We start from the raw sequence: 25,498 nt of genomic DNA on the forward strand, positions 1-25,498 counted from the left end.
CTCTTCCTCACCAGTTATGGATAGACTCTCTTACCCTGCTTCTCTGCTGTTCAGACACCATACCTTAGCTGCCCACCCACCTCCGAAGGTTAACCATCCACTGCACAGCAAAGGAAACCTTCACAGAGGCCAAGCCAGAAGAACATAGCCAAGATGCAACTTACATATGCATGAAATGACTGCCAAATCATTTTCAAATTCATATTTTTAATGCCATCAATGGCCATAAAATAATCTGAAGCTCCAGATACTGCTTTGGACATAAAAAACAATTAAGAAAGAAAATCAGAATTGTTCAGATAACCAAAAATGAAGTGAGGTAGTCATGGATAAAGAGTAATCAGAAAGTGTGCGCATCTTGTGGGAGGGAAGCCCGAACTGGATGGTAAAAGGCAGGCAGGAATGGAGGAAAAGCAGAGGAGTGTTGGGAACCTGCTCGCCGCAAGAATTTATAGAAGGCACTTCATGGGCTCACTCTGTTTACAAAATGAACATACTCCCTTCCTTTCAGGGTTCCTGTGAATACATCAAGTGCTGAGCACAAGAGTCAGGAGGCCAGGTCACCACCTACAGCTTTAGGACCCAGGCCAAATAAAACCAGTGACTTGGACACAGGTCTATCACCTGGAAATTGCAGTCTTATTCCACCCTCTGCCCTTTCAAGGTCCACATGAGGCACTGCAGGTGAAAACACAAGAAGGGGTTAGCTAAAGGAGAGAGGTGATGATGTCTACCAAAGCCACCTGGTTTGGACACATGCTCATGTGAAAATCACACTGTCCTTGTTGGTTGGGTTAAAGTTCTTTACAGTATGTGCTCTATGAAGTGGGATAAAAGTTAGGGACATTGTTTAAATAAGAAAAAAAAAGAGAAGAGAAATGCTTAACCTAATTCAGAAAACAAGTCACTAAGCACTCGGGAGAGGTTCTTCCCCAGATCCCTGAATGTACATATTATAATAATGAGGATGATGACATCACCCCCAGAGAAAGCCTAACTTGTGCCTGACACTGATTCAGTTTCCTTATAGACATTCCTTATAATCCCCACAGCCAGAAGAAAGAAATTACTATCTCCATCTCACTGGGGAAGAAACTGAAACTTTGAGAAATATGTAAGTTGCTCAAGGGCACTTTGTGACAAAAGCAGAAATGGAAGCCTCAACTGGTTCCACATCCAGGGATTCTGCTATTTTTAACCTCTTGTAAAACTCCTTCAACACAATTTCATCGTCATGCAAATATTATACTAATTGCAAAGAATTTTAAGCAGATCATTAAAGCAGTAGAGGCTTGATAGGCCCCCAAAGGGCAACACTTGGCTAACAGAAGTATTTAACAGTCTAAAAAAATGCATTTGATGAAATTAGCTACGATTCAGCTTGTCTCCTAATTCAGACAACTCCCTCTTCCCCTTTGGGGGCCAAATTAATAAAGTTTTATTATAAATAAGGCACTAGATCACCATTATGGAAAATGTTACCAAATAGACCATCATTTAGAAAATCTGAAATTGTTTAAAAAATAAAAACCCTGAACCAGCCAGCAAGTCAATATTGTGTGCACTACTTTCCCCCATGGGGACTAGCCTGGGACAGAAAAAATGTAGTGTTCTTTCTTTGCCTGGGCTGGCCCTCAACAGGCAAGAAAGGTCATTAGCATTTATGAAACATGAGCTGGGTGAAGGCCCAGAGACAGGTGCCTTCATTCCTGTGTCCCAGCTCCAACTGAGCCATTACTTCATTTTCTTATTTTACCAGGAGTTGATCACTGGGTGAAAGGTTATTGAAGAACGGATCATCATGTATCAATTGATAAAAAGAAATACATCTTTGTAAAGGAGAGATAAGGGGGTCTCCACTATCAAGTAACTGACTATATCATAACAGCTCAACAGCCTAATTTCACATGCCTCCCAGTGGGATGTCATATGAAACATACAGCATTATGATTATTATTATGATTATGGAGTGTTCTTGCCATAAAACTGCTGACTATATCATAACAGCTCAACAGCCTAATTTCACATGCCTCCCAGTGGGATGTCATATGAAACATACAGCATTATGATTATTATTATGATTATGGAGTGTTCTTGCCATAAAACTGCTCCTCTAGACCAAACTAAGGAAAACACAGGGATCAGAGGAACAACTCAAACACCACAATAAGGAAAACTTCCAGACAATTCTAGAATGTGGGACATTCTACTCAACCACCAGCTTAGACTCTTTCAAAAGTCAAAGTCATTAAAAACAAAACACAAGTGTGAGTGGGAAGCTGGAGGTATAGCCCCAGGGCAGGGTGCTTGACTAATAGGCGAGAGGCCCCGGGTTTGATCCCCAGCACTAAGGCTGGGGGAGGGGGGCCCTGGGCCGGGGAATGTGTAGGAGGAGATTCTTTGAGAAGTAAAAGTGATTTAAAAACAGAATACAACTGACCCTAGTATTGCTGTATGTATATACATGGCTTTATAACCAATGTGATCCTGCAATCTGTACACGTGGAAAAATGAGAATTCATACCCTAATGTATGATGTCAAAATCATTGTTTGTCTTGAGCAACTAAAAAAAAAAAAACAACAAAACAGAACCAAACCCAGAGCGGTGGCACATATCTATAATCCCAGGTGCTAAGCAACTCAGTGAGACCCTGTCTCTAAATAAATAAAACAAAACAGGCCTGGGAATGTGGCTCAGTGGTCAAGGGCCACTGAGTTCAATCCCTGGTACCCAAAAAAAAAAAAAAAAAAAAAAAAAAAAAGTACCAAATAAAATGTATGCAGCTTCTAGACCTGCTTTTAAAAACTCCAGTTATGAAAGATTCGTGACATTTGGGGGAAATGTAAATATTCAATGGATATCAGATGATATTATGGAGTTATTAAATAATAATTCTTATAGGTGGTCATGTAGGAGACTATCCTAATTCTTAAGAAACTTAGCTAAAGTATTTAGGAATAAAGTTGTGGTACTGACTGCAACCTTCAAATTAATTGCTCAGTTAAAAAAGAGAGAGAGAGAGAGAGAGAGAGAGAGTGAGCGAGAGCGCAAATAGTAGAGGGCAAATAAATAGGCATTCTATGCATTAATTCTTAACTTATCTAAGTGTTTGACACGTTTTAAGATAAAAACTGAAATGGGGTGTATAGTGGTGAGGGTAGAAAAGACTGTGCTAACATGGGCTATGTGTTCACAGAGAACATAAGGAAGTCAGCTCAGCATGAGAGGAAACTCTGGACACTCTTGAGCTTAAGCTATCAAAGCTGGGTGGACTGGTTTGTGATTTTACTTTGGGCCACAAGAAGGAAAATGTCACTTCTCAATGCTAATACTGCTCAGTATAACTTAGATATATTTCTCCCTGCCAGTCCCCATATCTGTGACACAAAATAGGCAGGCAGATTTATCCAAGTTCTCAAAACACTTGTTTTGTTAAAAGTCATTTCTGTCTACACTTCAGTCCTGACTCTGCATAGCAAAGCAAGCCTGAGTTTGCTTTGCACTCACAGTCCTGAGAATAAACACCCCCAAATGCCAACACACACATTGGCCAATGCTGACCTTTGGCTGACAGCTGGGTGACTATCCTGCACTAAGTTTCCTGAGCTCCAGGATTGTTCAGCTCTGTTCTGCTGCGACTCTGGTCTGAATGACTTGAGTCAGAGGCTACAGACAAAGTCACCAGAACATGAGGTGCTGCTCAACAGGCAAATCATAACCAAACCCTCATGGTTAAAGTGCTTCTTTCCTTGCAACCAGTCATTTTGATGGGAGCCCAGAAAACTCATAGTAGGAGTACCTCTATAAGCTGGCTTCTGAGTTTCCTTGGCTTTCTTTAGCTGGAGCCTCTGGAAAACCCACCAATTTAATTAACAAGGTGATGCTGACACTAAGGACATGATGGTAGATGGTGGCCTGCAATAGTCTGGATGTTCAAGTAGCTTGAAGAACAGATTAGATACAGGACCTGGCATACATACTCTCAACTGCCTGGACCAAGAATCTGTAAAACACCACACATAAAGCAAGAAGTCCATCAGAGTGCCATGGTGAGTAATCTTTGTGAGAGCCAAAATCCTCCCCAGGGACATCAAGAGATGTGAGACATCTTATTCTAGGACAAAAACAGAGCAACTGATAAGCAGAGAAAAAAGTAATTTTTGAGTAAAAAAAAAAAAAAAAAGAGCATAAACACATTATTCTGATGATTCACTGAAATCATGGAGGTGCAGTTGGAAAATTACCTCAGTTTGTCTGGCACAGAAGTGGGTCCATAATGCTACAGAATATGCTCATCTAGCAGGAAAACTGAACAGTTTCTGCAGTGAGCACTGAGGAAGTACCTAAGAGAAGCATTAAGTCTGCTGCCGAAGGGCATGCAAATACCAGAAAAGGGAAAGACTGACCTCAAAGAAGATGGGGACTGTTAATTCAAATTGCTCAGAACACACTGCTTGAAGAAGATGGTGATGAAGCAGCCTCATCATAACAAATGCCCTCCCTCCCTCAAGGACTGCCATGTGGAACCTCTCATCTGGGAGCCTGGTCCTCCACCTCCAGCAGCTCTGTAACTAGGACAACAGAGCCCACAACAGCTGGCAGATGCATTTCCTTGAGAGTACTTTACTCCCCTTTCTTCTTCTCCTGTGAAGTCTATTCCAAAATTTAAAAAGGTAGCCTCTTAGGGATTTCCTCTTCTTTCCAGCAGTTCAAAAAGGAAAAGCCCACAGTTCTATTTCAACAGAACCAAGGAATTTGAGCCATAAGAAAGGCACTTACCTGACTGAGTCCCAGCCAGTGGGTCTTCTCCTTAACTCCACAGTCCCATCACCTTGGTCTGCTTTGTCTACATCTATGAAAGGTGATGAGGATCTTACTCTCATCTCTATTTCTGTGTTCAGAACAGATCCAGTTTTGGCCTTTCCAATTCTACTCCCCATTACTGCTACCCAGCATCATTCCAGGACTATCCGCCATTTCCACAAACCCCCTTTCACATCAAGCCTTCCACTGAGCGAGAGACTACCTTCTCATCCAGTCTTTTCACAGAGGAAAAAAAAAATCACCACAGTGGGATTTGCACATGTGCTCACAATGAAGATTAAGTAAAGAGGTGAGAGTGTCCCTGAAGACTCTCAGGGCCAGCATCACCACTATGGCACACTTCTCAGCTGTGAGGAACTCTGCCCTGTCATAATCACATTTTCCTCTCTGAATCACAAATGCCAAACCCTAGGGGATAAAGCAGGCCATCAGCATCAATCAAAACCATAAAAAGGGCCAGAAGTAGGTTATGAAATCTCAGGTTAGGGAACAAAATAAAAATTAAACCAGAGCTAGAGATATAGCTCAGTGATACAGTATGCCTGAGACACTGGGTTTGATTCCCAAAACCACAAAAACAATAAAATTAAACTTACAGTTCCTGAGAGAGAAAGGAAGGCTGGAGGGAGAAGAGAAAAGTGGGAGGAGAGTGAAACCCCACTCAGAATGTCTTAAAAAACACACACATATAGTACAGCAACTGATTTTGGCTAAGTTGTCACAAATTATTATTGTGGAAACAAGTGAGTATTTGTTCAGAAGAAAAAAAAAAAAAAAAAAGGAAGGCAAGCAGGACCTAAGAACAGAAGAAAAAATGGCAAACAAAGACAGTTGGGCACTTGTTGCAGGACTTGTCAAGGCCAGGCAACCAGAGGAAAACAGTGGTGTCCAAGATCAGAGACTCTCCAGGGTCACCTGAAACCTGGAAGAATTCACCCAAAGAAATCTCTCTATCTTAACAAGCAAGGTGGCCCTTCAGCAAGGGGACCCTAAAAGACCTCTGGATGAGATCACCCCAGGAACCAGCTGAGGAACACATACTCTACTGGAACTTCTGGTTCTGCCCACACAAGCACAGTGGGGAAGTTTTGAGAACAAGTCATTTTTAAATTAATGCCTCTGAACAGTTAAGTTACAATCTTTCCTTCCTCCAAAACACGTTAAAGGGGCATTTCTAGACCTATATGCCACATATAGGTTCTTGTTATCCTTATTGTTAAAATATGTATTAAAAAATCAACACATCTCCCTCACCATAGTCCACATGATCCTCACCCTCCCATCTCATAACCCACAGGACTATCAGGGCCATCTGGGACTTCCTTCTTCATTACAAAACTCCCAAGGAAGTGACCCTAGTGACTTAGGGATTCTGAGACCTCCACAGACCCTCTTAGCCTATTTCTCCGTCAAGCCATTAGATTGCCTGAGTATTTATGAATACTTAAAATATAAATAATAAAAATGGGTTGGGAAAGGAATAGCCAGGGTAAGCTTCATATGCGACTTCGTTAGGAAAGCTTGGGACAGAGATGGAACAGGTGACCTGTTTGGGGAAGAAAAGGAGAGGAAGGAGATGTGAGAGAAGAAGGCAAGGGAAAATAATGCTGAGGGAGAAGGACCAGAGGGCGGGGAGAAGGGGGTGGTCCTGGGAAAATATTCCATCTACCGCAAAGGATGCAAGGTAGCAGGATTCAAATACGAACAGAGATAGCAAATCTTTTAAGAGCGAAGAAGGTGCCAAAGAGAGCTCAGCATCAAATTAGGGAATTAGGGATGTGGGCTTAGAGCGTGGAGGACAGGCTAAAAAGGGTTCTTGAGAGCAGGCAGAGAGGTGCCACCCAGAAGGGGTCACGACTCCGGGATGGAAAGTGGGGTAACCTTAATTTGCGATGACATGGTGGGAGCGGGGCGAGTTTTAGGTTGACATCTCAGAAAAAGAGACGTGTAGTAAGGTGGAGAGGGGCAGAGTGACTCCTAATTAGAGGCTGCAGCGACAAGGGCTCGGGATCGTGTGGTCAGGGACCCGGGTTCGCCTTCGTCTGGGAATGCCCAGCTTGGACTGGGGGAGAAAGGAACCTCTACCACAGGGCCCTGGTCCCCAGGCCTTAACTCTTCAGGCAGGAGGGTCCTCGCGGCCGCGCTGGGCCGGGGGTTTGTGGCAATGAGGAGGGGCTAGGGTCCCGGACTCACGCATTAATGTGCTGAAGGCCACGACGCCGAGCAGCCCCTGCAGGAAGATGCCGAAACTGTGCATGAGCGCGCCGCTCTCACAGCGGCCCGCCCCGGACGCGGCAGTGGCTGACGGCCCGCCCGGCAGTCCGCGGCTCGCGTTCCCGGCGGGACCCTGCATGGCGGCCTGGCGGGAGGGCGTGGGGCGCCGGCCCGCCCAGCCTCGCTGCTGCGGGGACCGCGCCGCCGAGCCCGGAGGCCGGAGGCCGGAGCCCGAGCCGGGAGCCGGTTCCTCCGCCGGCGGCCGACTCGGCGCCGCGCGTAACCCGACGTCTGAGATCGCAGCGCCTGATTGGCCTGGCCGGGCGTAAGGGTGGGCCCCGGCGATTCTGCTCTCCCCCGAGGGGCGGGGCTCCGGCCCGGGCGAAGGGCGGGCCGGTGGGTCTCCCCCCGCAGGTAGACAGACCAGGTGAGCCTCGCAGCGGAGACCGGAGTGAGACTCAGGAACTCTGAGCTTCAGGTAAGCAGGGCAGTAGCAAGGCCAGTCTGTGATTAAATTCTTTTTCCCTCCGACGTAAATCTCTTATGTCCTGGAGAATTTATTAAAAATAAATTTGTGGATTCCATCCTCGCAAATTCCGTCTCAGTACTTTACGGGTGGGGGCTCAATAATCTGCCGCTGGATTTCGTTGAAGCAGCCTGGATTATTCTGAACGTGGTTGAGGAAAAATCTTGGGACATCACAGGAGCTTCTTCCTTCCAAGTCAGATATCGGGCGTCTTTCCACTACTTCCCTGGTCAAAACTCCAGGGAATTTGATTAATCAGAACCCCGAGTTTATTTTCCCCCCATAATTTTTTTTTTCTTTTCTTGAGACGGGGATCTTGCTGTATTGCCCAGGTTTAAGCCATCCACCTGTGCCTCAGCCTCCGGAGGGCCCTCCTCTGCACCTGGCTCCTCGTAAACATAATTTAAATGGTCATTTTAATCCAAGCACTTTCTTGTAGAAATATACCAGGTTTAGACTGAAAGCTGTGTGTATATATTCCCACTCTGCTTACATTGAAGGTCATATTGAATGTGATTCATAAAAGGCGGCCAAACCAGGCTTCTTGGCTCATACTTGTAATTGCTACTGGGGAGGCTGAGGCAGGAGGATCACAAGTTTAAGAGCAACTCAGCAAGACCCTGCCACAAAATAAACAGGGTTGGGGTGTAGCCCACTGGTAGAGAAGCGCTTGCCTATTTTGTGGGAGGACCTAAATTCAATCCCCACAAGCACAAAAAAAGAAAAAAAAATCAATACACACACACCCACCCACACAATCTCTACCTCTACTAGGGTCCTTAGTCCTCTCCAATTTCTCCGATTTTCACCTCTTGATGGTGCTTCAAGAGTCCTGACTTTTCTGCTGCATAGTGAACAGTGTATGTGGTATGAGTCCAGTTGGCAGTGGGCTACACTTGAAAACAGTATATTCTATCTCTAGGGAAAATTTTCCCTATAATATAGCTCCCAAGAAACCCCAATTACATTCCGGGGTTAAATCTATCCAAATGCTTTCTTCATTAACTGGAATATTAACCTGATTATCCAGATAACAAAAATGCAATTCTCCACACTTTACTTACAATACACTTTCACATTTCTGTGCTTTTATGCAGCATTCTAGCTGCATGGATGCTGTTCCCTTTTTCCTCCTCCATGAACTGTTGCTCATGCTTCAAGGCCCACCTGACCTCCCTCACTGTACTCCCACATATCTTCGAGTGTACTGTTTTACTAGAATTTAAGGCAGCTTAATACATCTTTCTCCTGCAGCTGAGTGTTGGCCTCCTGAAGACAGGAATTGGTTTTTATTCACTCATTAATCCAACACAGTGTCTGACATAGAACATGCAACAAAAATTTTTTTAAATTTAAACTGAGTTTTAATTTATAAAAATTCTCCACAAATATTGACCATAAGCAAATACAGAAAATCTGGTTAAGAAAATAAATGGATATGGGAAAATTAAAATTGCATCACTGCCTTAAGTCCAAGAGGGATCTTATGAGGACGCACAACGATTAACAGTACTTGTTCAGAGGGAACTGAACAAGAGGATGTGTCTTAAAGCAGAGGAGACTGTGACTGGCATAAGGAGACTTAGTTTCCTGAACACACAGACAGCTCAAGAAAAATTGCACATAAGGCTGAAAACTGAAGTTTGGACACAGCACCGTTCTACACATTCAAATGTGGACAAATCCTTAATGCCCCAAGAGAATAAGAACTACATTTTAGGGATCAGGAGCAGAATCCCCAATGCTAGAAGCAAGGCCACTGTGGGGAATTCTTCTCTTCCTACCTTTCCTGAGCTGAAATTTTAAAAAGCATATAAATATGGAGGTGAAAGGACAAGACAACCAGAAGGGGGAGAATTCTGGGATTTTATTAAGGTAGGAAGGAACTTTCTCCACCTCTCAGAATTGATTCTGAGGCCCCACTGGAAAGAGTTTTGATGGATGGACTCTTGTCAAAATGTCCTCCTTACTGTCGAATCAGTACAAATGAAATTAAAAGTTAAACAAAGCTTAAGACCTATTTCCTTTAATTTTCTCAAACCATTTAAAACTGTCATAATATGCCACAAGTTTATACAAACTTATTTACCAAAAAGAAAAACATAAATATTCATCCAAAATACTTAAAAAAATATTTTGAAGTATACCATCAAACTGGATGGGAGTTTAATAGGTTTCCTGATGCATATTTCCCCTTAAGTGTTCTTTATCTTCAATGCATAACTTTTGAAATTAAGAGGAGAAACAGAAACAAATAAGTACTTAATTTTGTTCCAAACAAGCAGCTTAAAAAAAAAAAAAAAAAGGCAAGATACATTAAACAAAGTGCATCAGTTCCATTGAGTTAGAATTAGAAAGAGGCCTAAGGACAGTGCTGTAACCAGCTGGGAGTTCCTCTCTGACAGGCCTGATTGTCTTTAGAAATACTTGAAAAAAGGAAGAAGGGGAGTGGGGGAGAGGAAAAGAAATGAGCACTTAAAATCTCAAGAGAAACATTCATTCAAACTAACTTTCACCAGGATCATTGCAAAGGAGTTAAGTGACCACACAGCTTTAATTTTGTACTTTGTAATCTCCCTCAATCATATGCTTTATGACTTGATTTGCCCCCAAAGCATCCTTTCAGCACTATCTGGCCACCTTCATTCTGCCAAGCTAGGCAAGCAGTTAGACAGAACAAACCATGCAGAAGCCTATAGACCTGAATATTCACACATCCTGAGAACAGGCACCCACATCCCATCAGCAATGGTGGCACCATTTTACTAGTTAGCATCCTCTTTTACCCCCCATGTCTCAGGTCTAAGCTTTACTGCTGGTGTTGAAGATTTGCCCAGCAAGGCTGGGGCTTGTTTCTCTTTTACAACATTCTTTTGTGATAGGCCACTGCACCAGGACAGAGCAGTCAGAAAAAGCATAAGGGGAGAGAGTTTTAGGCCTACTTTTCATCCCCTCAACCCTCTACTCCCGGTTTTGCTGGCTCTTGTAAAAAATCTGACTTCTTAAACATTGTAGGCAAGATAATCAATATGCACTTTTTAAAAAGTGCACTACCACTATCTTCTATACCTCACCACTAAGGCTGCTTCCAGAAACAGTACTTGGTCTGAGACAAGTACTAAGGAAAAACGTCCTAAGAGAGTGGGCTTAAAACCACATCCATTTGGACTGAGCTTTGAGTTTAGAACTCTACACCAAAATTCCAAATCCATTAGGTACTTTATTTGGATAAATTCAAATTTCCTAAAGATGCACATTCTCACACAAGGATGTCATTAAAATTTACTAGTAAAATATTTAGAGTGAATAAAGTCTAGGAAGAAAATTATAGTGGCAGGAAAGTGACTTATTTCTTTTTGGTTTTGCAAAAACTCATTTCTTTCTTGTCCTACAGTTTCTAAACCAGCACCATGGATGACAACCCAGCTACTTACAATAAGACTCAGGACTAAAAATACTTAAAATTTAACAAGGGAGTACCTGGTCCTCACCAAGATTTATACTTCACTTTCATTAGTGGTGCCTTTTTCTTCATCTTCATAAGTAAACAGAATACTTTTCAACTTGTATGCATGCTCATACATGGAACATCCCTAATACATAGGACCAGAGTTCAAACCTAAAGCTTCCATAGAAATCAATCAAACCAGTAAAAGGGTGTCTTAAATGTAAGTCTTTGGTGATAGATGCCAAGTAAATGTAAGTGCTAGGGACAGTTTTTACAATGTCCCAATCTAGATTTCCTGATGTTCCATGTCCTTTGGAAAGAGTTGTTGGCTTGAGAAAGGAATAGTTCTGAGTCCTACCTTATCTAGAGCCTCTTAGAGCTTTTAAAATGTATTCAGTACCACCTTAGTGAATGGATTGGTTCTACAAAGCAAGTAAAATGTATTCATGAAAAAGCTTTGGTTCAATGTCCTCTGTTTCACAGTAAGAATAATTTTACTTTCAGGAAAAAAGACATAAAAACCAAATTCTGAATGGCTTTCTATGTCTGTCTATCATAATTCAAAAAATATTTACCAAGATCACTGTTTCCAGAGGTTGGTAAATACCCTTTTTGACCTCATAAATTTATGTCATAGATGCCAGGAGCAACCCACATTGCTAAAATTAGGGTAAAAAGCCCCCATTAAGGCATTCCCTGCATTAGCCCCTTCAAACTGCTTCAATGAGAAAGATGGTTCACAAATTTAAAAAAGTAGCTTAGTCCTCAGAAGCACACAAAATATAGTTAAAATGTCAGAACAAATATGCATGTGAAGTAAAAGATCTCCCTAGCACATTGACATAGCAGTTATATCCTAATATTGGTAGGCCAACTTTTCCAGTTAAGGAGGATGATATTCAAATTTTATACTTTAAAAAAAATGCCCTGTGCCAAATTCTCAATTATTCTCTCATATATAGTATCTGGGACTAGGGGCTGGGGAATATAAATCTTTTTTAAAGTGACTGTCTATATCCCAGTAGAAGGGAAGACATATTAAGGGAAAACCTACTCACTGTTCAATTTAAAAGCCAATCTTTCTCTAGAAGAAAGCTAAGCCTGAATACTCATGGTATAAACAGACAAGCCTGTTGTTCCCAAACCTACCCATCAGAAACCACTCCGGGCAGTGTGTTTTCACCTTTCAGGGGCTTTAGATCCCCATCTGTGAAGAGAGGTGGTCCTAAATTCTGTGATTTCTTAAGAAGTCAAGAAGACAGGCAAAATAACATATTCATTATTGTTACATTTGGAAAATGTCCTCTTATATTTCATTTTCCAAGACAATGATGTGAGGCCCTAAACATTAATTCCAGAAGTTTTGTGTTCCATTGCTCTTCCTCAAGGAACCCTGTCATGCCTTATTGCCTTGACTGCTGAGCACTTGGGAAACGTTATTAAACAAGATTAACCACCACCCTAACACCACCTGCTTAGATGCTAATTGTTTGCTAGCATCATATATATGCTTCTCTTCCATGGATATACAATTAAACAAAATTTTAAAAATTGGATCTCTGAATAAGTTCAAATACATTAACTTTTACTTAAATGGAGCTTCTTTCCAAATATGTTAGTAACCTAAGCAAAGTTAATGCTTTTATCATTTGGTTGGAGAACTTGAGTTCTGGTGGCTCATGAATTATCCATTGAAAAGAGGATCCAGACTGGACTGTTTGCAAAACTACACAAAAAGAGAGGGTGTTGGGTAGAGAAAAGGAAAAAAAAATCACAATCAGTTTAAATTTGTAATAATATTACCTTATATTTGTATAGTTGTTCAGAATTTACCCAGTTAGCAGTTTTAAAACATTTTCATAATTCTCAAGGAGGAATGATTAGGTTATAAATTTGCAGGTGACTAGGACAATTCAAACATAAATAAATAAATAAATAAACAGCAAAGCAAACCACATAAGGGAGGCAATCTGTGTATGTCTTTCCTTATTCTCTGTGTCTAGAATAGTATAAAGAAGTGCTGTTACTCTACAATAGCTAGCAATGCAATCATAAGCGAAAATTCATCTGGAATTTCATGTCAATGTGAACTGAGTCCAAAGAAACACCTAAAAGAATACTGAGTGTTAAGTGAGAATCCTCAGACTGTAAAGTACATTCAATTTAAAGGTTTAGGCAAAGAAAAGCATATATGTGGCTAGGCAAAGAGATTTCCAGACTCCTTAACTACCTCTCAATCTTTATCCTTTCACTGAGGACACTCCAGCAGGAACTCCATGCTCTGTGTCGCCCCCAAAACACATTTTTTCTTTGTGCTTCTACACTATTTACCTGGAGATACCTCGAAAGCATGGAAAATGGGCTTTACAGAGGATTCAAAGGAACATCTATCTACTGATTCACACAAAGGACTCTAGGAATGAAACAGAGGTAGACAAACAAATCTAGAGAAAAGTAAGTACAAAATAAAAGCCATTTCCATCCCTCTGAGACCTAATAGGGAGACAGCAATTAAACTGAAATACCAACAATGCTTGTAAGCCTATTTAAACACAGGTATCCAGAACTGGGTCAAGATAAAAAACAATGACAGCAGAGTTCTTAGGGCAGGTCAGTTAAGAAACTGGTTTAAGTGTCCATACAATGTTTTTAAGAAAGCAAACAGTGTTTTTTTCTCCCTTCAACTTCTGTCATAGTATTAGTGTTCACAAAGCTTAAAAATGACATCATACAAAACACCTCATTCATGGCTGTAAGCTCAATTATCAACAGAGGTAGTAAACAAAGGAACTCTTAAGAATAGATTTTAAAAATGGATCAAAGTGTGACTATACATTCAAAACCCTAGAGCCACATAATCATCCCCCAAAAGAATTGTTTTAATTTTAAAAAGCTTAAAAACACAATGACAATGAAGCACTGATGTGCCTTAGGCAGAGTCCCAAATCAGTGCTGACTTAAAGCTATGTCCTCTCTTTCCAAGAAAGAGAAAGCAGAGAACAAAGTTCAATCTACAGTGGGAAGGAAAGAACAGAATGAAAAGAAATAACCACATCAGTGCCATCCAGCTGCCCAGATAATTCTTTGTTTTCAGGCTACACCACTGGAAATGCTTATTCTTCTTATGAGTTTTTTTCCTCACAACCTTTATTTTTTTAAAAAACTGTAATCTGCTGAACATGAAATGTCCACATTTCCAATGGCAGGAGAGCCATTTTTGTGCCGTTTTTGCTTCCTTGGTATGGGTCCTCCTTCCCTGAAAGTGCAAAGAGAGCAAGTCGACACCTGCAGGGCCCAGAGCCCCAGGACTATTTCAGCTCTACTTCAAGAGCAGGGTGAAGGATTTGCTGCATTTGTGCTTCAAAGATCCAGCTTACTTTGGTTGTCCTTCTCAGTTGGCAAACTGCTCATAAAAAGCAAACTTGATCCTTTCTATGTGATGGCAAAGCTTGATGGCAGGGCCCAATTTTAAGTCCATGCACTCTTGAACAGTGGGAAGGGTAAGAAGCAACAGGGCCTGCCCATCAATTTCCTGTTAAGGCATAAAAATGCAAATTATCTATGATGTGCACATGAATGGCAGCTTGAGCATGACAGACCCAATTCATTTTGGTTCTATCAAAACCAGAGTCCCTTTGTGCTTTCCCTTCATTACCTTTCCCTTTACACAAGTGTCACACATCTCCTTTTAAGTGGCTCCAATGTCCTCCACCTAAGGAAGCTTCAAAGTGGATAAAAATGGATGAAAATCCATTCTATAGAGCCTCTGCTCAGCAGAAATTCATTTCAGTAAGCTGTTGAACCCTGTTAACTGGCAACTAACTGTGCTAAAAGAAATATCTTTTTAGAGGGCTCTTTCTCAATCTGAAACAAAAAATTAACTATAAACTTTAATAAAAATATGATAAGCTCTTCAAAGATGTTCAGTTTTGAATAACTCCAATTATCAAAACAAAATTTATTTTAATTAGGGCCACTGGTTTGTTCTGTTTTTTTTTTTTTTTTTTTTCCTTTTTTGTGGTACAAGAAATTGAATCCAGGAACTCATGCATGCTGGGCAAGCACTCTACTACTGAGCTATATCCCCAGCCCATATGAACTACTTGGGTTTCAGGAAATCTACCTTAAAACTGATTGTCACTGGGCTGGGGTTGTGGCTCAGTGGTGGAGCACTTGCCCTAGAACATGAAGGCACTGGGTTTGATCCACAGCACCACATTAAAATAAACAAACAAACAAAATAAATGTATTGTGTCTGTCTATAACTAAAAATATTTAAAAAACCCCTGATTGTTACTTTACAGCTTGACACATGACAAATGGTATTTCTAAAAATAAGCCAAATCATTGTTTTTTTAAAAGATGAGAGTTAAGCAAGGCTTGCTTGATTTCAATCCATTTAAATACATGGGTAACAAAATCAAATTTCTGAGAAAAATGGAAATGCAATGAAAATTTGCTTCAACCATGAAGCAAGTTAGATCATCTTTTTTCCTCCCCAAATGGGAATTAAAATAATGCCTTAGTTTTGGATCAAACATTTTTCCTAAAACTTGTAAATAAATTGTTCACTATTATACAAATAGTTCTTTGCTAAAAGACAATATTATTATAGATTATAGGTATCTGCAATTACCTGGTCTAGGAATATTCTTGCTAATGGAGCACAGTCCGTGGATCTGATGAACCGAACGACATCTGCCACGCTCCACTTCAGGGGGTTACTATCCAAATGAAGCCTTTCAGCAACTTCAATCCTTATTTCCTTCATTCCCCACAACAAAATCAAACCAAAGGGTGTAAGAGCTATTTTATCTGAAAAAAGTCTCTCCATAAATTAATAACCCTTCAAGACAGGATTTAAAGTGATCTTAGGACATGATTTCCCCCAGCAAAGATGGCAAAACTCTACATGCATTAGATACTCAGGAAATTTATAATATAAATTTTATCTTGTTTTATTTTCTTATAACACAACATTATCAAAAAGGAAGAATTAATCTCAGAGTTTCAGCACAAATAAGTGGAACAATTTAACAGAAAAAAGTTTTTAACTCTCCTATTTGTTCTTGGTCTATTTCAGCTGGTCTCTGCTAGTGTACTAAAGTGAATGGGATGGTATTTTCAATGAGAAGGCTAACCAAATTGTCACAAGAGACTTTTTATTGCTCTTGCTCATGGTACATTTTAAAAAAGTAATCCATTTTTAAAATAATAATTCCCCACCATCCCAGCACTGGGGTGCTGGGGTATATCCCCACCCCTTTTTATTTTGAGACAGGGTTTCACCAAGTTGTCTAGGCTGGCCTCAAATTTGTAATCCTCCTGCCTTAGTCTCCCAAGTTGCTGGGATTACAGGCAAAACAATAAAACAATAACTAAATTGCAATCTTATCACACACACACACACACACACACACATACTTTATATAATATACATATATGCATATATTAAGTATAGTAAACAAGATTGCTTAACCAGAATCAAAAAGATAAATAACTATTTCTACAAAAAACATACATATTATGAACATATTAAAAGGCAATTTTCCTGGGCTGGGGGTGTGGCTCAGTGGTGGGGTGCTTGCCTGGCATGTGTGGGGCACTGGGTTCAATCCTCAGCACCACATAATAATAGATAAATAAAATAAAGGCATTGTGTCAAAGTACAATAGTTAGGAAAAAAAAAAAAAAGGGAAGTTTTCCCTAAATTAAAATGACAGGCTCTAAAATAAACTAGCAATTAAGTTTTTTTAACTTAAGCAGCTGCTGAGAGATTGTGCCCCTCATAAATAGATGATCTCCTCCAAATAATACTTGAAACACATGTAAATCACTGCCTTTGGAATCATTAGCTTGTATTAAAAGAAGTGGAGGGCTGGAGCTGTAGCTCAGTGGCAGAGTGCCTGCCTTGCACATGTGAGGCACTGGGTTTGATCCTCAGCACACATAAAATTAAGCAAATAAAATAAAGGCATGCTGTCTAACTATAAAAATTTTTAAAAAAAGAAGTGGAATGCCTGCATCATTAACAATTCGATTCTAGAAGAAAATTAAAATGAGGGAAAAAAAACATTTTAAACAATTGTACCTTTGGCGAAGGAGGTTTATTTTCATCATCAGAAAATGAAAAAGTGCGAAGTTCTCTTTTTCTCCTTTGTCTGTCTGGGGGCAGTGAAGTGGATATCTCACTTTGGGTGGGAGAAGAGGAGCATGACTTTTTTTCGGACATTTCTGACTCTTCCTGTAGCTCATCCTGCTGCTCAGATGTACTGTCCTCACTTAGGGAATCATCATCCCCTTCATCTGCATCATCCTCATCTTCACCCCCACTTCCCTAGAGGAAAGAGAGACAAGTCTCATTGAAATTCAGGACAAACCAGTTCCTGGACCACAAAACCATCTTCTATTGGCTACAGATCTGAATTAGAACCACCTGCAGATATTCTTTCTGTGTTCGAATTATAAAGCAGTGGCTGCTAGAGATGATGGGTACATTACAGATATCGTACCTGGGGTGAGCCCACTGGGGTATTATCAACAGATGCAGAGGAACGTTTCTTCTTATGAACAAAAACATTTTTCCTTCTTTTTCTCCTCTTACTGGCTTTTTTCAGGGCACAAGCTAAGTTACTATGTCCACCAGGGGGCCTTCCAATTCTTTTATTTTTCTTCTTTCCATAATAGTGTGCTAAATGTGGATGATAAAGAAAAATAAAAGTTGCTTTATTATTGCTATGCACCTTAAAACCACAAGAGTTTATTAACATAGCAGTAAACAGGTATATATTTGACTGAGGCTTAAATTCCATATAGTGGAATAAGGAGATAAGTATTTGATATAATTATTACTGACAGGTGAATAAACCTGAATAATCCTCCACATATCAAGATATAGAACATCTTCATTAACCCAGTCATTCCCTCCCAGAGCAACCACTATTCTAATTTCCATGATGACAGATTAGTTTTATATCTCTATGGAACCATACAGTAGGTAGTTTTTTTTTAATATGTGGTTTCTTTTACACAGGATAATGTTTGAGTTTCATCTGTTATCATGTATACAAATTTATTCCATTTTGTTTGTGAATAGCATTCCACTGTAGAAATGTACCAGTTTATCTACTTTCTTATTGATGGGTACTTGGGCTGTATTTGGGTTATGAACATAATTTGTTTACAATGAACATTCGTGTACAAGGCTTTTAATGCACATGTTTTCATTGCTTTGTATAAACACCTAAAAATATAGTTGCTGGATCATAGAGAGGACATATCATTAACTTTTTAAAAAATATATTTATTTTTTAGTTGAGTTGGACACAGTACCTTTATTTTATTTATTTTTATGTGGTGCTGAGATCAAACCCAGGGCCTTTCATGTGCTAGGTGAGCATTCTACTACTGAGCCACAACCCCAGCCACATATATCATTACTTTTAAAGAAGCTACTAGCTTTCCAAAATGGATGTGTAATTTTACATTCCCACCTGCAAAGTATGGGAGATTTAGGTGTTCTACACTTTGCCAACCAGTAGTAGTATTGTCAGTCTTTCATTTCAGTCAATGTAGTGAGTGTATAGTAAGTTCTCACTTTAGTTTCTATTGTTTGTTTTTGTCTTTTAAAAGCTACTTTTATTAGCCGGGTAGCAAACACCTGTAATCTTAGCTACTCAGCAGGTTGAGGCAGGAGGATTGTATCTTTAATGCCAACCTGAGCAATTTAGTACAACTGTCTCAAAATAATATTTTAAAAGTGTTGGGGATATAGCTCTGTGGTAGAGCACTTGCCTAGCCCACAAGAAACCCTGGGTATAATTCCGAGTACTGATAAATAAATAAATAAATAAACATATATTTTTGTTGTTAATTGACACACAATGATTGCACATATTTGTAGGGTATAGTATGTATTTCAATGCATTATACAGTAAGTAATGATCAGATCAGGATAAATGGCATAATTATCACCTTGAAGATATATTGTTTGTTATGAACATTCAAAATCCTCTCTACTAGCTATTTTGAAATACACAATTAGGTTTTGTCAACCATAGTTATGTTATTGTGCTATAAAACATTATAAGTTATTATTCCTATCAAACTGCATCCCTATGCCCATTAGTCATCCTCTTTCTATTCCCCTCTGCCACACCCTTATTCAGATTCTGGTGATCCCTATTCTATTCTCTATTTATATGAGATCAGCTTTTTAGCTTCTAAATATAATTGAGAACTTGCAATATTTGTCTTTCTGTGCATGATTTATTTCCTTTATAATGTCTTCCAGTTCCATCCATGTTACTACAAATCTCATTGTAGTTTTAATTTGCAAATTTCCCTGATGACCAATGATATTGTACACTTTTTCATGTGATTATTGGACATTTGTATATTTTCTTTCTTGAAATACATATGCAAGTCTTTCATTTGTAGTTTTAAACTGTTTTATTTCATTTTTAATTTTAGTATAAATATGTTGTGCAATCATTACCACTTTATAATTCCAAAACATTTTATTTTCTTTTTCCCTCCTTCTCACCTTCCACTGGGGGTGAAACTCTCATAACATACAAATGACTATTTAAAAGTGTATAATTCAGCTAGCCGCATTGGCACACATCTGTAATCCTAGCTACTTGTGAGGCTAAGTAAGGAAGGATGATCTCAAGATCTTAGCCTTAGCATTTAGCAAGACTCTGTCTCAAAAAAAAGAAAAAAAGAAAAAAAAAAGGAGCTAGGAGAATAGCTTAGTGCTAGCCCCTGGGTTCTAGCCCCAGTAACAGAGAGGGAAAAAACCTCCACAATTCAGAGGTATGTAGTATATTCAAAATGTCAAGCAGCCACCGGATGTGTCATTTTAAAATTCCCCTTTTTATTATTAAGTTGTGGGATTTAATATATTCTGAAGAGAAGTTCTTTGCTGGATATGCATGTTACTTTTAATTATTTTTTTAGTTGTAGATAGACACAACACAATGCCTTTATTTTATGTGGTGCTCTTTTGATTACTATAGCTTTATGATTTAAAAATAGAGAAAGTGAAAAGTCCTTCAACTTTATTCTTTTCATTTAAATTTTAGAATACATAGACTATGTATTTCATTTTTTAATTATCTATCTCTGGGTTATGTATTAAGGCAATATCAAAACATAATTGGAGCTGGGGTTGTAGCCCAGTGCTTGCCTCACACGTTGGAGGCACTGGGTTCGATCCTCAGCATCACATAAAAATAAAATGAAGGTATTGTGTCCATCCACAAAAAATATTTAAAAAAATATATAATGGACCTTTCTACACAAATGAATTCTTCTTAAAGGTTAAAGTTCATTTGTTATCATTACTAATTAGGAAAAAATTACAGATGCTCCTAAAATCTAGGCTAGTTTCAACTGTAACATTATGAAAGATATATTCAGACAAAAAGCATAATAAAATTCACAAATCTTCAAAGGCCCAAAGTGTTATATGTGCATTTATCTGAATAGTATTTTTCATCTAGCTCCTAATAGCTGTAATTTTCCAAACTCTGATACAATAGACTAAAATAATCTATACCCTTACAGAGTTTACAATCCAATATATACAAACAGAAACTAGAAAGTTAGACTCTTACATGATTTTTTAATTCAAATATTGATTAGAAAGCTTGCCATGCAAGATCTAAGCCTTGGATCAGCAACATCAGTCACCTCAGGGAGCTTGCTAGAAAGCAGACATTCAAGCTCAGAGACCCACACATCTAATAAACCAGAATCCATTTTAACAAGATCCTCAGGTGATCTGCATGTGCCATAAAGTTTAAGAGGCACACATCCCCAAAAGAAATCTTTTCAAATTTAACACAGTAAACTCCTCATCTGTGTTAATTCTCCCACGTGACAGAGGGCTTGTGGGATTTAAAGAAAAGCAGGATCAGAATTTTAGCTTTGGGTAACAATGTCTTTTTTTTTTTTTTTTTAAAGAGAGAGTGAGAAAGGGAGAGAGAGAGAGAGAGAGAGAGAGAGAGAGAGAGAGAATTTTAATATTTATTTATTTATTTTTTTTAAATATCGGCGGACACAACATCTTTGTTTGTATGTGGTGCTGAGGATCGAACCCGGGCCGCACGCATGCCAGGCGAGCGCGCTACTGCTTGAGCCACATCCCCAGTCCGGGTAACAATGTCTTAATGAGGCTCCCACCTGAAATTTCATCCTACATGACCCCATCTCAGTTTCATAAAGGAGAAAAGATAAGCACAGAGAGGAAACAGGTGTCAGCATACTTCAAAGTGAGACTACAACTTCCTTCTCTCCTGCTATTTTTGCCTCTACAACCGCTGGGCCTACTTCGCTGTTCTTCACAGACACTGAGAAAGCTCCTGCCTCAAGCCTGTGCCCTCAATACCCTTTCTACCAAGATGATTGCACAGTTATGTTCTTGTTTCCTTCAGGTGTTCCCTGTCAGAAGACTTTCTTGATCACCTGTATATACAGCACCCTAGGCCTAGCCTTCCTCACTCCTCTACTGCACTTGCTCACCTTGCTTTATTCCCTACCTCTTATATGTAACTCTCTATAGCTGTTCACTTTTTATCTATCCCAAATTACATGAAAACTCAGGACAGGAATTTTGTTTTATTAATATATGCCAGTGCTCACACAGTAGGCACACAATAAACACCTGAAAATCATATAAATGAATGTCATATCCTATTTAATGCAACATCTAATTTATACACGTGCCACATAGAAGTTGGCAAACTAGGACCTATGGCCTATTTTGATATGGTCCTTCAGCTAAAAATGTAATCTCACATTTTTAAAAAGGGTTCTTTAAAATGAAAATACAACAGAATAAAAATTATATGTAAGAGAGACCACATGACCCATAGCATAGAATATTTATTATCTGGTCCTTTACAGAAAATGTTTGTGCATGTTATATATAAGTATGTCTGCAAAAATTAAAAATTCCAATATATAAGGTATGGTCAGTTGCTATAATTAATATATTTGAAAAACATGACTTACTGTATTTGGTCTTTGTAAGTACAGAGCAGTTCTCAGAACATGTATCCAGAACCATCCGTGGACCAAAGAGGTTAGGACAGCATTCCAGTTTAATACAGGTTTGCCGGCAGAATTCAGTTACCCGATCTGCTGTTTTCACTATTTCAACAGTAGCCCGATAACTTTTTCCCTTATATCTACCGTTGGAAGAAATCAGATGACAGATTTATTTAGCCAGTGATTATACAAAGAAAAACCAAGCATACTAAATAGCTGAACAATATTTTTTTGTTCTTAGAATATTCTGAGTCCTACCGAGTTTGAGGTCTCTGAAAACAACATTAGTCTTAAATCTAGTAAGATGTAACAACTAAAAAAAAAAAAAAGCTGAGTTATTTAAATGAACAAATTTTTAATATTTTATTTTTTAGTTGCAGTTGGACACAATACCTTTATTTTACTTATTTATTTTTATATGGTGCTGAGGATGGAACCCAGGGCCTCGCATGTGCTAGGTAAGCACTCCACCACTGAGCCATAACCCCAGCCCTGTGAAGATTTTCAAATAGTAATCTCACTAATTAGTATAAACACAAAAGTGGTGTTTCCTTAAGTCTTTCTTTATTGGTGGGTAGTGATCCTCAGAAGGTGGTTCAAGGATAGTATGACTTGCCAACTGTTATCCATGCACGGTCAGAAAGTAAGAGTCAACTGGAAAATTTTGTCTCTTCAATCTAATAGGAAATTGTTCTTGCAATTTTGTGTCTTAAATTTTATATTTCTTATAATTCATTTTTATCATATTTTGTAAATGTTTTGATTTACAAAATGGAATGTAAAAAAGAAAATCAGCTTGGTTCTTCACCACAAATAAAAGATAAAGCAACACTACCCTAGAAAACATAAGCATCTGACATAATCCACATAAGAACTGATTCTGTGACCTGTTAAAGACAAACAAGAATAGAGAGCAAAGGAATCTACTCACTTGGCTTTTAGGACTTCTCCACATCCATGCCACACAGAGTCTTTGTCCAGTTGGAGCTCCCGAAGGACACGACTGGGTTTATAGGCTGCATTTATAAGTAAAGTGAGGACCTGAACTCGGTTTTAAAGCAGAAAGAAATATGGGTAGGGAAGGAGAAAAACAGATCATTAGCACCATGGCACTCTTGCTATCCCATAGATTGTTCAGACAATTGTTTAGAGATTAATTCTAGTCACATTAATTAAGATTAACAAAATAATAAAACCAAACATATGATAGTTGCTCAAAGTTGCAAATAAAGAATAACAGTCCTCTTAAACATTCAAAATGCTATGGTCATGAAAAAACAGGCACCATAAATTTTAAAGTACTCTAGCACATGCTTCTAAAATGTTTTCCCAGTTGTAGCACACACAGAAGATTACATTTGTTTGGGACACTAAAAACTATAGATAGCTGAGCCTTATGGAGACTTGAGGAGTCTGGCCCAGAAGCTCTGGCTTCCCCAGATCCTGCAAGTTGCTACCCTGAAGGCTGAAAAGTTTGATAGATCCTCAAATCTGTTATCCACGGTACAGCACAATGGATGAGAGGCACTGCAAGTCCAGCAGATGAATAGCTTTATCATGAATAGCTTGGTCCTTGGTTAATATCACATAGTCTCCAAGTCATAGACTTATTAGTTCACATCACACAGTTCTCATGTGTTGTCTGACAGAACACCCCTCCATGCTGACAAAAGTAGAAGAATTACTGCCATGTGAAGAATTACTTAGATGAATGTTTCGGGGAGAGTAGAAGTAATTATGTGCTCAATATGCTGTCCAGTACTTAACTTTATCTACGGTCAACCAAAGTCCAAAAATATTAAATGGAAAATTCCAGAAATAAAAGTTTTCAAGTTTTTAAATTGTACTATTCTTCCTGGGATATGAATCACCCCTTTGTCCATAGTATCCATCTGTATACACTACACATCCGTTAGTCACTTAGCAGCTGTGCCAGTTATTAGATCAACTATTGAGGTATCACAGAGCTTATGTTCAAGTAACCCTTTAAGCAGCCTAATGCCATATCACAATGCCTACATCATTCCTTCATTTCATCATGTAGGCACTGTATAAGCTCAGATCATTACAATTAGAAAAGTAAATACAGCACAGTAAGATATCTTGAGAGATTCCACATTCATATAACTTTTATTATAGTATAGTTATAATTGTCTTATTATTCATTATTGTTGTTAATCTCTTATTGTGTTTCATTTATAAACTAAAACTTTATCATAGGTACTGATTTGAATGTGTTCTACCAAAATTCATGTGTTGAAAGCTTGGTTCCCAGAATGATAGATGTGGGAAGTGATGAGGTGATGGGACCTTTAAGAGGTAGAGCCTATTGGAGATACACAGGCCATTTGGGGACATGCCTTTGGAAGGATTGTGGGACCCTCGTTTCTCTCTGGCTTCCTGTTTGGTACTGTGATCTCTTTCTCACACAAACATTCCTGCCATGTAATATCACGAATATCAGCCAAGAAGAACATCATGAGAGGCTGATCTGAAGCCACCTTATCTTGGAATTTCAGGCTCCAAAAAATGAGCCAAATAAACCTCTCTTTCCTTATAAAGTAGCTTGCCTTGGGTATTCCATTATAGTAACAAAAACAAAACAAAACCCAACTAATACAATAGGTATGTATATAAGGGAAAAAACACAACATATAAAAGAGGTTTGGTATTATCCATGTTTTCAGGCATTCACTAAGGTCTTGGAACACATACCACATGGATAAAGGATGGGGAATACTGTTTATGAGAAAAGTTACTAACTTTTTATAAAATCAAGAGTTCTCAGTTCTATGAAATATGGCTCCTGTATGAATGAGCCCTAGAAGACTCCTTATATTTCCAAGTTCTTCTGCTCTAAGTTAGAATCTTACCTCTCTGAGGACCAGAACACAGTTTCCAGGTCCTACACATTGAGGCAGCTCAGCAATTCTTCCTTTGTTAAGATATGGCCCTGAGAAGCAACGGTGGTTGAAGTATATCTTTGGACAGCAATATTTTCCATTAATCATAACTGAGAAATGAAGTAAAACAAATATTAAGAACAGTCATTCTCTATCCCATGTTTCCAATGCTGAATTACCAGGGGCACAGGGGTGGGAACCAAGCAAATAAACCATTAGGTTAGTTTGGAGATTATGTGTTTTCTTTTTCTATGATTCTTTTCCTTTTCCCTTTTTCCCTTCCCTCCCTCTTTCTCTGAAGTGGTGGGGATCAAACCCAGGGCCTCATGCATTCTAAGGAAGCACTCTACCAATGAGTTACAATTGAAGCTTAATATAGTGTTTGAGAATTCTCTTGAAATAATTTATATTTAGAAAGCTTATACTTACCTTATACTAGCCTTACAGAGGTTATCACTCTACTGAAATCAAACAAATGTCCTGAATTACATGCTCATTAACTCCTGGATTGAATGTAACACTATTC

At 39.0% G+C, this 25,498-nt stretch overlaps 2 protein-coding genes across 9 annotated transcripts in view; both read right to left on the reverse strand.

Annotated features, from left to right (window-relative positions):
- Nucleotides 1–7,291, reverse strand: part of Stimate (STIM activating enhancer) — a 52,573-nt gene extending 45,282 nt beyond the window's left edge. For all 4 annotated transcript variants that reach the window (XM_076836099.1, XM_076836021.1, XM_076836185.1 and 1 more), the window contains exon 1: nt 7,020–7,291. In XM_076836099.1, the coding sequence (XP_076692214.1) occupies nt 7,020–7,179 (160 nt within the window). In that variant the 5' untranslated portion in view covers nt 7,180–7,291. The remainder of the gene's footprint in view (nt 1–7,019) is intronic.
- Nucleotides 7,292–8,907: 1,616 nt separating this feature from the next.
- The window catches only part of Sfmbt1 (Scm like with four mbt domains 1), a 129,071-nt gene continuing 112,480 nt past the window's right edge, over nt 8,908–25,498 (reverse strand). For 3 of the 5 annotated variants that reach the window (XM_076836657.1, XM_076836565.1, XM_076836751.1), the window contains exons 15-21: nt 24,943–25,082; nt 23,001–23,110; nt 22,034–22,209; nt 17,527–17,705; nt 17,106–17,351; nt 15,651–15,779; nt 8,908–14,546 (exon numbers count right to left, since the gene is read on the reverse strand). In XM_076836657.1, coding sequence (XP_076692772.1) covers nt 14,406–14,546; nt 15,651–15,779; nt 17,106–17,351; nt 17,527–17,705; nt 22,034–22,209; nt 23,001–23,110; nt 24,943–25,082 — 1,121 coding nt within the window. In that variant the 3' untranslated portion in view covers nt 8,908–14,405. Of the gene's footprint in view, nt 14,547–14,665; nt 14,736–15,650; nt 15,780–17,105; nt 17,352–17,526; nt 17,706–22,033; nt 22,210–23,000; nt 23,111–24,942; nt 25,083–25,498 lie in introns of those variants that run through there. The other 2 variants (XM_076836835.1, XM_076836890.1) reach the window with 2 other exon arrangements.

Source organism: Callospermophilus lateralis, chromosome 1, assembly GCF_048772815.1.
Source record: "Callospermophilus lateralis isolate mCalLat2 chromosome 1, mCalLat2.hap1, whole genome shotgun sequence".
NCBI lineage: Eukaryota > Metazoa > Chordata > Mammalia > Rodentia > Sciuridae > Callospermophilus > Callospermophilus lateralis.